Here is a 13,237-nt window from a genome sequence, read left to right on the forward strand (position 1 = left end):
GCAGTTACATGAACATTGAACTCCTCTTAAGGGGGCCATACACTAGGCGACCAACCAACCAATCGACCATCCAATTCGATTATTCTAATCGAATTGGATGAATATTGGTGCTGCCAAGTGCATGCCCGACCGACAAAGCGACCAATTTCGGGACAGAAATTGGCCGCACAGTCGATCACACGTTGGAAAATGTCGGGCCGAGGTTGGTTGGTCGGGTGCACGGCGGTACAGCAGCCGAATTGCGAACAAGTGTCGAGATGACAAAACCCCCGCCGCTGTCGCCGCAATGTATAAATGTATGCAGTGTGTAGTGCATTTATACATTACCTGTCCGGTGCCAGCCTCCACGCGGTTTCCTTCCGTTTCCTGGGTTCCGCATAGACGCCGGCGGCACTCTGACGTCACGAAGGCGAATAGCAGCTGACGTCAGATGCTATGCGCCGGTAGCGTGTATGCGGCTTACCCAGCGAGATGGACGGATGGACCCGACGAACTGCTAATAAATGCACTACATTTCATACATTTCTACATTTTGGGGGCAGCGGTGGGGCGGACGCGGCGGCTCAGCCGATTCCCTGATGATTTCATGCTGAAATCGGACGGGAATCGGCCTGTAGTGTATGGGCAGATTCGATTAGAGACAAATTTATCTCTAATCAAATGCGAATGGTCGAATCTGCCCATACTCGTTCTAATGTATGGGCACCTCTAGTCCTGGAACTCTGGTCCATAGCTCATAAGAACATTCCTAAATCAACTGCCTCAGAGCTTCCAGCAGTAATAAACTCCTGAGTACAGGTATATATACTTTCCTGATAAACAACTCAGTCTGCAATACTTCTCTTGAACTTTGTCAAAGCACTCCATCTAGTGGGTAATTACTATTACGGTATAAGAAAAAGGTATTTTGTTCTCCACTCACTTACACTCTCTACAACAAATTGTAGCAGTTTCATTCAAGCTTAGTCGCTCCAACTTATAACGGTGATAAAAATGCCAAAAACCACTTGTGAAGGTTTGTTCAGGTTTCCGGTGTTACTTAAAACTACACTTAAAACTACAAATTATGCAACCTTACCACCTTATTAACCAATAGTTTGTCATTTTACCACTTTACGATCCCACTTTACCTTCACCTAAACCGAGTAAAATTAATTAAAACTAGTGACCTAAGCCCATTTGAAAACGACCTCTAGGTCTGTCATTACCGCATGCGCGCGCACCCTCTGGCCGCACGCACACCTGCTGGTCGCACGCTCTCTCGCTCGCCCAGATGCCTGTCCACCCAGCGTCCTGTCCTAACAGCTGTCAGTGCTTGAAATGCGCAGTAGCGCAAAAGCACTGACACACGGACAGGACGCAGGGACACTTGTGTTTTATTAGGTAGGATAAATGCGTGATGTAACTGCAAATGATTTTTAGGTATATATATTAGGCTCCCTGCACACTGCAAATCCGTTTTGCGATTCCGATTTGCGATTGCAATTTTCCCTGAATACAATCAACAGAAAAATGGAGGAAAAACGCAGCATGCAGTAACGATTAAAAATCGGAATCGGATGTAAAAACCGATTTTAAAAAAATCAGAATCGCATGCAGTGTGCAGGGAGCCTTGGTGGCCATACATAGTACAATTTTTCATTTTTTTTTCGATTAGATAATTTAGTTCGATTATTCTGTTAGATCGAATATAAAGATTTTTCCAGCATGTCCGATCTGATTTTTCTCGAAAAAAAACGGATAATTGTTCGAATTTCTTGATCGAAAAAAAAATATATATTTTCAACTTTCATTCCATTCGATCATTTAGATCGAATAAACGGGATAATCAAAAGTTTTTATTGTACCATGTATGGCCACCATTATGCTGTCCAAGCAGTTACACACATTCAGGAAAAGTGTAGGGGGGGGGGGGGGATTGGGGGAGTTTAAAGTGAACCTCCAGACTAAAAATCTACTCAGCAGAACTAAAAAGGCTTGGTGTCTCTTCAACATTTTCACAGCATCAGAACTTTGTTTTTTTTTACCGAAGTCTCATTTTTAGGTGCATTTTTAGCTAAGCTCCGCTCCATCAAAGAAAACTGCCCGGGCATTTTTCCCCGGATGCTGTGCAAAGCATGATGGGATTTCTGATGTTGTTCTCGTTGCCTAACAACTGGGAGGGGTGATCAGGACAGTTGGAATTGTGTCTCATGCTTTCCATCACCTCCTTTCAACCAAAAAGATGGCTGCCCTCATGAAATCACAAACTTTTGCCTGTCCTTTTAAAACAGGGTGGGTTAGAGATTATATTACCTATCTATTTTAATTAACATAGCTAATATAACTTAATGACAGTATGTTTGTTTAGGCTGAAGTTCCTCTTTAATGCCTAACCTTAACCCTTAATCCTACTTCCTCAACTTCTAACCCCCCCACCCCCAGGTTAGGAGTTATGGAGGAGAGGGAAGGGTTAAGGTTAGGAGTTAAGGAGGGAGAGGTTAGGGGTTAAGGAGGGGGAGTTGCTTAAGGGTTAAGGTTATGTGTTAAAGGGAAACTTCAGCCTAAACAAACATACTGTCATTAAGTTACATTAGTTATGTTAATTAGAATAGATAGGTAATATAATTTTTTACCCACCCGGTTTTAAAAGAACAGGCAAATATTTGTGATTCATGGGGGCTGCCATCTTTGTCATGGGGGCAGCCATATTTTTGGTTGAAAGGAGGTGACCGGGAGCATAAGACACAATTCCAACTGTCCTGTGTCCTGATAACCCCTCCCAGCTGCACGCTCTAGGCTTCAAATGTCAAATTAAAAATGTAAAAAAAAAAAAATTGCACCAAAACAGCAGAAGGAGAACAACAACATCAGAAATCCCATCATGCTTTGCACAGCATCAGGGGAAAAATGCCCGGGCAGTTTTCTTCTGTACAGCTAAAAATGAGGCTTGGGTAAGAAAAACAAAGCTCTGATGCTGTAAAACTGTTAAAGAAACACCAGGCCTTTTCAGTGCTGCTGAGTCAATTTTTAGTCTGGAGGTTCACTTTAATGAGAGGGAGAGTTATGGTTAAGGTTAGGAGTTGAGGAGAGGGGTTAAGGTTAGGAGGGGGAGGTTAGGGGTTAAGGGGTCGGTTAAGGGTTAGAGCTAAGGTTAGGAGTTAAGGAGGAGGTTAAGGGTTAGGAGTTAAGAATTAGGGGTTACAGGGGGAGGTTAAGGTTAGGAGTTAAAGAGAACCTGAACTGAAAATAAAAAGTCAAAATAACCATACATACCTCCTGTGTAGTCTACTCCTCAATCTCTTTCTCCTCTCCTGCGTCCCATTTGTCCGCTGTGATTACTGGAATTCTCCATCCTCAATTTTAAAAATAGCCATTACCCCATAACAGCTTCCTGGTCAGCACACTGTTAAACTGTAATACCACCCCCACTTGAGCGATAGGGAAACATTGGACATTACCTTGCACATTCAGTTGTAACTGACAGCTGCTGATATATAACTGACAACAACTGGTATATTTCAGTTCTGTCAAAATATTGGCAGAACTGGGATCACTGTAAGAAGAAATTGGTGACCTTCTATGAGGAACAGATGGTGAGGTTAATACGTAATATTCATTTGCAGCTACGTCATGTGTTTATTTTAAGTAATCTTACTCGCTTCAGGTTCCCTTTAAAGTGAATGGGAGCCGCATTTTTTAAAAAATGAAGCAAATACTTACCTAAGGAGAGGGAAGGCTCTGGGTCGTATAGAGCCTTCCGTCTCCTCTCTCGGCGCTCTCTATCCTGTGCTGGCTCCCTCCCGTTTTAATTCCCCTCCGAAAGGGTATTTGGAAGTCTTCAGGAGCCGTGTCCTCCCGAAGACGTGCTGCTCCATACTGCACAGGCGTGAGTGTGCAAGAGAGCGTGCTTGCGCAGGCGCATTACAGGGCCGCCCTTCTTCAGGAGCACTCGTGCTCCCTGAAGACTTCTGAAGCCTCCTTCGGCCAGGTAAAGCTGTATTTGTCTAATTTAGTCAAATACTGCTACCGGGCGAGCCAGCACTGAAACGAGGGGACCAGGAGAGGAGCGGGAAGGCTCTATAGGACCCAGAGCCTTCCCTCTCCTTGGGTAAGTATCTGTCTCATTTTTTTAAATGCGGTTCCCATTCACTTTAAGGAGGGGGAGGGGGGTGATTAAGGTTAGAGTTTAAGGAGGGGGGGGGGGGAATAAGTGTTAGGGTTAAAGCGGAATATAACCCTGTATTTCAACTTTGCTCTAAAACATTATTTACAGCATATTATATGCAAAACGCATTTTTACTAGACCAGCATTGGAAGGGTTAAACACAGAGGTTTAAAGTTCCGTGGAGAGATATGCAGAAGTTCAGATTGTTACATTCTATTTAGTTATATGTATCTATTGAGAAATGTTACACACTCTTTGGCTGTCCTCCAACTCCTCAGTCAGAGAGATGAGTCACATTCAACATTTAGATACATTTATGTAAACAAAATGTATCTATGTCAGCTTCGGATGCGTCTGCAGAAATCTCCAGGAACTTTAAAGCCCTGTGTAACCCTTCCAATGCTGGTCTAGTAAAAAAAAAAATGCTGTTTGCATATAATATACTGTAAATAATGTTTTAGAGCAAAGTTTAAATGCAGGGTTATATTCCGCTTTAAGGATGGTGGAGGTGAAGAGTTAGAGTTAAGGAGGGGGATTAATGGTTACTAATTCTACTTAAAGGACTTAAGAGCCCAAATAGGTAAAAAAAAAAATAAATAAATAAAAAAAGAGATGTACCTTGATCACTTTTAAATGCACGGAGGACGCCATCCGCGCCCTCCGTGCAGTTCCGCCGGGTCCCCGCAGTGTGATAACCCCCCGTGCCGCTCCCGACCCCACAGACGGGGTCGGGCTCCCCTTCCTCTCCTAAGATGGCCGCCGGAGCTGGCAGCGGCTGCGCAGTCCGCATACACGTTAGTGCGGCTGCGCAGCTCTAGGGCCTCCCCCCTCGATCCACGCTACTGCGGAGCTGCACGGAGGGCGCGGATGGCGTCCTCCGTGCATTTAAAAGTGATCAAGGTACTTCTCTTTTTTTACCTATTTGGGCTCGTAAGTCCTTTAACTATTTTTTTCCTTTGTTTTTAGATATGTACTGTAATTTATTATGTAAGTAAATGTGTTCATTCTTGTACCTAATAGGCTCAGCACCTTTATTAAGGGCCCTTTTCCACTAGCAATCGCTAGCGTTCACGCTGAACGCTAGCGATTGCTGAATCGCAATTAGCGGCGATTCCCCGACGTTCGCGGCCGCGATTTTGCTATGCTATGCACTGCATAGCAAAATCGCGGCAAATATCGCTCCGCCGCGCGTTCGCGTTCCCGACAAAAACGAATCGCGGCAGTGGAAATGACCTACCGCGATTCCTATGTTAAAAAGCAAACCGTAGCGATTGTAAAATCGCTAGCGGTTTGCGTTTTTGCGATTCAGCCAGCGCAAACGCGCTGGTGGAAAAGGGCCCTGAAAGAGATTGCAGGCTGTAATTTGATACACTGATGCTAAAGGGATTGAAACATTGTAACTTTTCCTAAGTGTTTAACTGCCTGGCCAGCATGATATTTAAGTACTGATTATTACATACTTCCCTTGCAGTTCGTTCCTCTCAGAAGTTTACCATTTTCTTCTAAAAATGATTCCTTCCAGTTCTGACTAGATCAAGTCACAACTAAAAGCCTAATGCTGGGAATACACGCAGGGTCGGACTGGGACACTGGGGGCCCACCAAAGAAATTTCAACCTGGGGCCCACACATCCCATGATTGCGGTGAAAAAAGGGCGTGACCATGCAGCGGAAGGTGGGCGTGGTCATGATGTATTATGCACAGGGCCAAATGTACAAGATCTTAGCAGCATTGTAATTCAGCGACACTGCTGCCCAGCAAAACTTTGCATAGAGTCCCCTCCTTCAATATAAAGTAATGTCCTAGTTACCATACATATGACATTGATTAGACTGTGAGCTACTCTGGGGACAGTCAGTGACATTACTACGTATTCTGTACAGTGCTGCAGAAGATGTCAGTGCTATATAAATACATAATAATAATAATAATAATAATATGGTAGGACATTAGACTAGGAGTATGGTAGGATCAGAGTGTGAGCTCCTCTGAGGACAGCCAGTGACATGACTATGTACTCTGTAATGTGCTGCAGAAGATGTTAATGCTATACAAATACATAATACAAATATAGCACACTAGGCTAGATATGGTGGGAATCATTTGATTGTGAGCATTGACAAGTAATGTCAAGTGCCAACAATTGTGAGGCCTCCAAGTAATAATAAATGCAGCAATCCTGAGGAGTCTAGTGGACCTCCTCCCTCAAATATACATTTCCCTGGCATCAAGTGGACCCCTCCCTCCCTTATACAATTCTCTGAGTCTAGTGGTTCACCTTCCTCTATACAGTTCCCTGGTGTCTAGTGGACCTCCTCCCTGTCCTACGCAGTTCCCTGGAGTCTAGTCAGACTTTCTCCCCTATACAGTTCCCTAGTGGTCCTTCCTACCCCTATACAGACCCCTGGTGTCTATCGGACCTCCTCCCTGCCCTATACCGTTCCCTGGAGTCTAGTGGTACTTCCTCCCCTACACAGTTCCCTAGTGTCTAGTGGACCTCCTTCCTGCCCTATAAAGTTCCCTGGTATGTTGTTGTTCCCCCTTCCCCTATACAGTTCCTGGTGTCTAGTGGTCCTTCCTCCCCTATACACGTCCCTGGAGTCTAGTGGTCCTTAACCCAACAGCCTGTCATCAGGGTAAGAATAGGAGATATATTTACCGGGGGCTTATTCCAGTTCCTGTGGTCCATCAACTCCTCAGTGTCCATCTGGTCCCTTCTGTTCTGCCGCTGTTAGCCCTGTTAAAGTCCACGACCCAGCTCAGTTGGGACTATTGCACATGCATTGCCTCAGAATCTCCACAATCGCGCTCCCAGAGTCAGGAGCGTTCTGTGCATGCACAGGTACAAGCCTAAACTGAGCAGGCACAGAACATTCCCGGCAATGAAGCATGATCGAGGAGGTGTGTTGCCAGTGCCGTGCCCATGACTACTGGGCTGATAGCCGCAGAATGGAGGGTAAAGTATAGACACTGAGGGAGCTGACAGGCTCAAGGAGGCTCAAAGAAGCCCCAAGTAAGTCTCCCCCCCCCCCCAAATCACATGGATCTGGCATGTACTGTAGTAAAGACAGGAGAGAACATGTGAATTACTGTAGGGCAGGAATGAATCATATGAAGAGAGATATAGCAGTTGCACTGTGGAGAAGAGAACATTTTTTTGAGCAGCACCTGGCAGATTGCAGATTTGTAAAGCGTGCAGCACAGTGCAGGACTCTCTCCACATGATGAATCCATTCTTACCCAGCACAGTAACACAAGTTCTCTCCTGGCTGTGAAAGACTTCCACCTGTCAGACCCCCTTCATAACTCACCTGCTGCTTCTGTTCTGCTCATCACTGGCTTGACTGTCCTGACCGTGACAGCAATCGGTCAGATCCAGGGCCGGATTTGTACTTTTTACCGCACAAGGCCTTCTGTTACTAACTGCCCAGCCCCCCCATTAGCATTCTTATTAACCATGCCGCCCCATTTCTACAGCACCTCTCTGTTCTCTATCGTAGTCTAAAGCCAATTACAAAATACCAGAGATGGATGTTGCGCCCATTAGCCAATAATTAAGCGAATATTTAATATTTCATTTGACTATTACACATACAGTAAAATTAATAAGAGGTATTGTAATGGATTGCGGAGCTGCCACCACGCGGTCTGGCAGCGGGGCGGCTGTCTCCACGTTCAGACCGGCGGTTTCCGCACAGCAGCATGCGTCTGGTTTGTCTGAGCCTTCTAGTGCACACAGATGGGGAGCTACACGCGCGCCTGCTAGAAGGCAAGCCCTTTATGCCAGTAGGAGAGCGATCAGCTGATCAGGTCGATCAGCTGATCCCAGCGCAGTCTTTGAGTCTTTGGCTGAGTGGCGTTGGGCGGCGCTGAGGAGCGCTGCACTATATATAGATCTCGCTGGTCAGTCTCAGGTTGTCTGCCGTTGCGAATACTTACGTGTGAGCACTCAGACCACAGTCGGATCCCACAGTGTGTTAGAACCAGGTGGACCTGGGAATTCACACTTAGCCAGATTACGCTTGTGTTATACATTAGACCAGTTCCGGGGGTGTTGTGACCAAGGACCTCAAACCCAAGGTAAGGATTACTGTGTCATTGCTGTGTTATACTTTAGACTAGTTCCTGGGTGTCGAGACCACGGACCTCACACCTCAGACTAGGACTCTGCTCTATTTCTGTTATGATTATTTGCTCTGTCGACCTCTATTGCTTTCTGATTCGGTACCCCTGCATATCTGCCTACCTGTTGCCAGACCCTGCCTGTACCCGGTTACCGAATCAGCCTTCTGTCTCTGTACCTTATCTGCTCGTGTGTTGCCGACCTGGCCTGCCCGACCGTCCAGGCTGTCACTCACCCCTTGAGTGCTCAGTCTATCTGTACTAGCAGTGACACAATTCCACCAAGCGTCAGTTGCAACTAGGACTCCTGCTCCTCAGAGAGTCCGGCCTGTTAGCAGCCAGTGGCCTCTGCCCCTGGAGTCCCCTGGCTGCAGTACAGTCTATATCTGATATCCAGATATCCCTGGTTGCCAGGTTCTCACTGTTTCGTCTCTCAAGGAGGTAGTCCCTGCACTTCCCAGAGCCACCTGCCCCTCAGGTGGTTCTCGGCCAAGCTGCCTGTATCTCCCGCCTCACGGGAGATAGCCTACAGTTACACCAAACACTTACACTTTATTAGGTGTCCAGAGGTTAGTCATACTTGTATTATTGGTGATTCTGCAGATCATCCATAATAAAGTATACATCTGTATTGTTGATGATTCTGCAGATCATCAATAATCAGATTCTCTCTGTGTGCTGACACCGATCATTACAGGTATTCTGTATGATATGCAGTTGATCTGCCTTAGAAGGTATATACTGTAGTACACTGGGGGACCTAGTCTAAGTAAACCTGAGAGAGGGGAAATAAGTTGAGCTGGGCTTCTTCCAGCCCTGGGTAGTCATTGAGGTCACTCTGCGTTCTCCAGGTCCCTCCTTTCATTCCAATTAGAGTCCGCAATGCTATTGGGTCACGCACTATGGCGCATGCACTGTCCTGACTGTGCACTTTCTTAAATGCACTCCCGTAGCCAGGAGCATTTTGTTTATGTGCATTTACAAGTCTTTACTAACTAACTGTGCATGTGCATGTGCAGAACACTCCTAGCTATGGCAGTGCGACTGAAGAGACAAAAGGAGACACAAGGACAGGACCTCACTCCTCTGGCCTTGGCTAACTGCTTCTACTGATACACATCACGCTGGAGTTTTTGAACTTTGCCACCCCAGCCCAGCATCACATGGGGGAGGAGCCACCATAGCACAGCCAGCCTGCAGCAGCCTCTCAGCCAGGGGCGTAGCAATAGGGGTTGCAGAGGTTGCGACCGCATCGGGGCCCTGAAGGGCCCTCCCTCAACTACAGTATTACCCCTATATTGGTCCTGTGCTCATAATAATCACTTCTATAGATACTTTGAATAGTGAAAATCATTAAACTCCTCCCCATCCCCTTCTTGCACCTCTGACACTGTAGTTGCCATTGGCAGGTTTTGGTGCGTCGTATCAATTGTTATGTATAGTGTGTTTGGGTGGCCCCATTGTAAAATTTGCATCGGGGCCTACAGCTCCTTAGCTACACAACTGCTCTCAGCATGAGTGATTACAGCACTGAGAGGAGAATTGTTGTGCTGCAGGCAGCGATTGGAGCTCTGTCAGACAAGGAGGGGAGACCCACCAGAGACCTGGAGGCAGGGCCCACCGAGAGAAAAAACTGTACTACTGTGGCCCAGTCCAAACCTGAATACACGGGTAGATTCTGAGCTGATGAGATGGTTAGATGGATAATTTCCGACATGTCCGATCATCGTTTTGCCTCTCGATTTGTTATTAAAGTGAATTGAAAAAAAATAAAAAAAAAGAGCGGAAGATATGAGAATCGTGCGGGCAAAACAATCGGGCGCAGAATCGAGCACCAGAATCGACCCGTGTATTCCCAGCATTAGGGCCCCTTTCCACCGAGTCAGGTAAAAAGGGTGCTATGCAGCCATTTGGGTGCCGCCATATGGCGTAATGTAATTTATGGCTATAGTAGCGCTCCATGAGCAATCTGAGCACTTGTAAGACACAGAGCCCAAATTTTAATAAAAATAGCGCAATTCGGCCGCCAGCAATATTTGGAAGCTGAACTGCATCTTACCCCCACTGTATGGCGTCTTGGAGGGGAACAGTAGTGAACGCCGCCGGGATATTTGCCACAGCAGGGTGAGACATTTTTCAGGCTTTAAGTATGCTTTTTGCACTATATCAGTCGCTGTCAGTTAGACCTAAAAGGAAAACTGATGTGCAAGGTAATGTCCATGTTTCTCTATGGTCAAGTGATTGGTACAGCAAGTTTTTTTTGGTAGTGAAAGCACTGCAAAATCGGTTTGTATAGTGAATGAAAAGCAATTTTTCAGCGGTCTTATACTTTGTATTGAAGCGCAAATGCTCCAAAATGCTGCAGGCACGATTGCCATTCCTGGAAAACGCACTCATTACTGTGGGAACACCTTCTTCGACTTTAATTAAGCTAGCGCGTTTAGCTTCACTGGAAAATCCAAAGCCCCGCTGAAAACACTTTAGTGGGCCCCAGGCCATCGAGCACTTTAATTATAGCGCAGGTAGATTTGGGCGCAGCCGCCGCCACCATAGGCTGTAATAGAAATTACAGCTATAGCAGCGCACAAAGAACATCTCCGGCGCCGTCAGAAGACGGAGCTGAAGTTACTTTTAAAACACAATAATTTGGCTTCCAGCAATTGCTGGAGGCCGAATTATTTCATTCCCCACTATCCATGGCAGCCTGGAGGGGGAATAGTATTTAGCGCGGCCAGGACTTGTGCAGTAGCAGGATCAGCCATATATGCCAGCTGTATCCTGCGCCCAAGTATCCCGGAGCCGATTTTATACGTACCCCAGGCCATAGTTCTGGAACACTTTGGCTGTGAAGCAGTTAAAGGGGAACTAAAGTAAGAGGTATACGGAGGCTGCCATATTTATTTCCTTTTAATCAATACCAGTTGCCTGGCAGCCCTGCTGGTCTATTTCTCTGCAGTAGTATCTGAATAACACCAGAAACAAGCATGCAGCTAGTCTTGTCAGATCTGACTTTAAAGTCTGAAACACCTGATATGCTGCATGCTTGTTCAGGGGCTATGGCTAATAGTATTAGAGGAAGAGGATCAGCAGGGCTGCCAGGCAACTGGTATTGCTTAAAAGGAAATAAACATGGCAGCCTCCATATACCTCTCTCTTCAGCTCCCCTTTAATGAAATACTGTAACTTTGAAGCTGGAAAAAAGCTGAAAGGAAGCAGTTTACATGTAACCACTACTATAGAATTACTGTGTTTTTTTTGTTTTTTACATTATAGCTATAGCTAAAGGTATAGCATGGTTGTTTGACTTTACCCTGCATTTTTTAAAAGCAGGTCACATCCACATTTGAATGGCCAATAATACCACTTATGTAGTAAGTGAGTTTTCTCCCCAATCTGTTCATAGTATTTAACATTTCTGGCAGTGGTAAAATTCGGCAATGAAAAGTGGATGTGTGTATGGATGTTAATGCAGACAGTTTGTGTAAAGCCATTGGTCAGTCTATGAATCTCTGCAATTATGTAGAGCGTTTGTTTTTTTTACAGTTAGACAAAAGAAGTACTTGGTACAGCTTGCCCAAAGTCCACATTTCTCATTTCCTGCAATTCCTTACCTCATCAACTGTCTGTGCTGGATGGAGACGGAAATTTACAGTAGCCTCTGCCACATGTGGAATTACATTGGACTGGAAAAAACAAACACATACAATCATTAAGCTGCACCAATATGTAAACAAATAATTCACCTTTTAGAAGTCAGCAGGTGCACGTTTATATTATACTAGATATAAGCCCACCTGTTAAAAACTGGTGCCAGGGCTCAGCTGCAACCCCCATGACTGCCACAACAACTCCCGCACGGTCAGCCCACAGGCCTGAGCACGGCCGCGACACGCATGCACACACCCGCCTCCCCTGAGCTGTCCCAAGTCCGCCCTCGTGCCGCGCATGTACGCTGGCCAAAATGTACAGACACAGGAGGACGCAGGAACACAGGGAGATTATTATATAGGATATGTGTGTGTAATTAAGTTTTACATTTAAATTTATAGTCTTTCCCCATGTGTTGTATTGATAGCAGGGATACCTTGGTTTCAAGCCTCAATACCACCTCTTACCACATTTTTCCTGGTTAAGCCTTAACTTCTTCCAGACCGCATTGGATGTAATCTACGTACTGCAGGTGGCTGCTTGACTCGACAAAACTTAGAGTTCAACTTACCCACTGCTGGCTCATGCTGCTATCCCCAGTCGCGTTGCTCTCTCCCCGCTGCAGTTCACTCACCCTGTCGCCAATATGACAGATCAGCTCTGTGAGCAGTTCAGGAGCGGATTTCATTGGCTCCTAACCATGTGATCAATTGATCACTGTAAGCCAATCCCATTGGCTAACATTGATGCACAGGGTCAGAAGCCAATGTAATCGGCACAAAGAACTCTGCCGTCATAGCAACAGCAGAGAGAGGGGCCTGCGGGGATGGAGTGGCATGACTGACGAGAGCAGTGGGTATGTGCGGCGATTCGTTGGTAAACACCATCTTGTGGTAGCAGCAGTCTCTGGTCCTTAAGAGGCCAGAGACTGCTGGTATGCGTATGCAAGGGGTTAATAAACAGGACCTTTTCATTATTCAGGTCTTGTTAATACATGAATTATGATATACGATACATGATAAAGTTGCACTGGATAACATGGTCATGGGAGAAAAGGAAACAGATGTGCAGGAGTTAAACATTGCTCTCATTTACCCTGGCCTAGAACAGTATTCTGCACAAGTGCATAAGTTGTAGAGGGTCAGATCTCCCGTAACCTGCTATACACAAGGAAAGCTGCAAAAGCCTACATCAGCCAGAGACACAAACCCCTACTTTTTGCTACAAATAACCGTCAAGCTATACAGCACTGATAGGGATAAGGATATACGGCATAAAAGGCCATACTGGAGAAGGGAAATATGCTACAGTACCCCATAT

General features: G+C 45.8%; 1 protein-coding gene and 1 long non-coding RNA gene across 2 annotated transcripts in view; one reads left to right on the forward strand and one right to left on the reverse strand.

The window, feature by feature from the left end:
- LOC137546761 (uncharacterized) overlaps nt 1–13,237 on the forward strand; it is a 73,202-nt gene that overhangs the window by 43,641 nt on the left and 16,324 nt on the right. The window lies entirely within an intron of this gene.
- LOC137546760 (N-fatty-acyl-amino acid synthase/hydrolase PM20D1-like) overlaps nt 1–13,237 on the reverse strand; it is a 70,722-nt gene that overhangs the window by 24,937 nt on the left and 32,548 nt on the right. The window contains exon 10 of the mRNA XM_068269551.1: nt 11,881–11,952. Coding sequence (XP_068125652.1) covers nt 11,881–11,952 — 72 coding nt within the window. The remainder of the gene's footprint in view (nt 1–11,880; nt 11,953–13,237) is intronic.

The sequence above is a fragment of the Hyperolius riggenbachi genome, chromosome 2 (assembly GCF_040937935.1).
Source record: "Hyperolius riggenbachi isolate aHypRig1 chromosome 2, aHypRig1.pri, whole genome shotgun sequence".
Lineage (NCBI taxonomy): Eukaryota > Metazoa > Chordata > Amphibia > Anura > Hyperoliidae > Hyperolius > Hyperolius riggenbachi.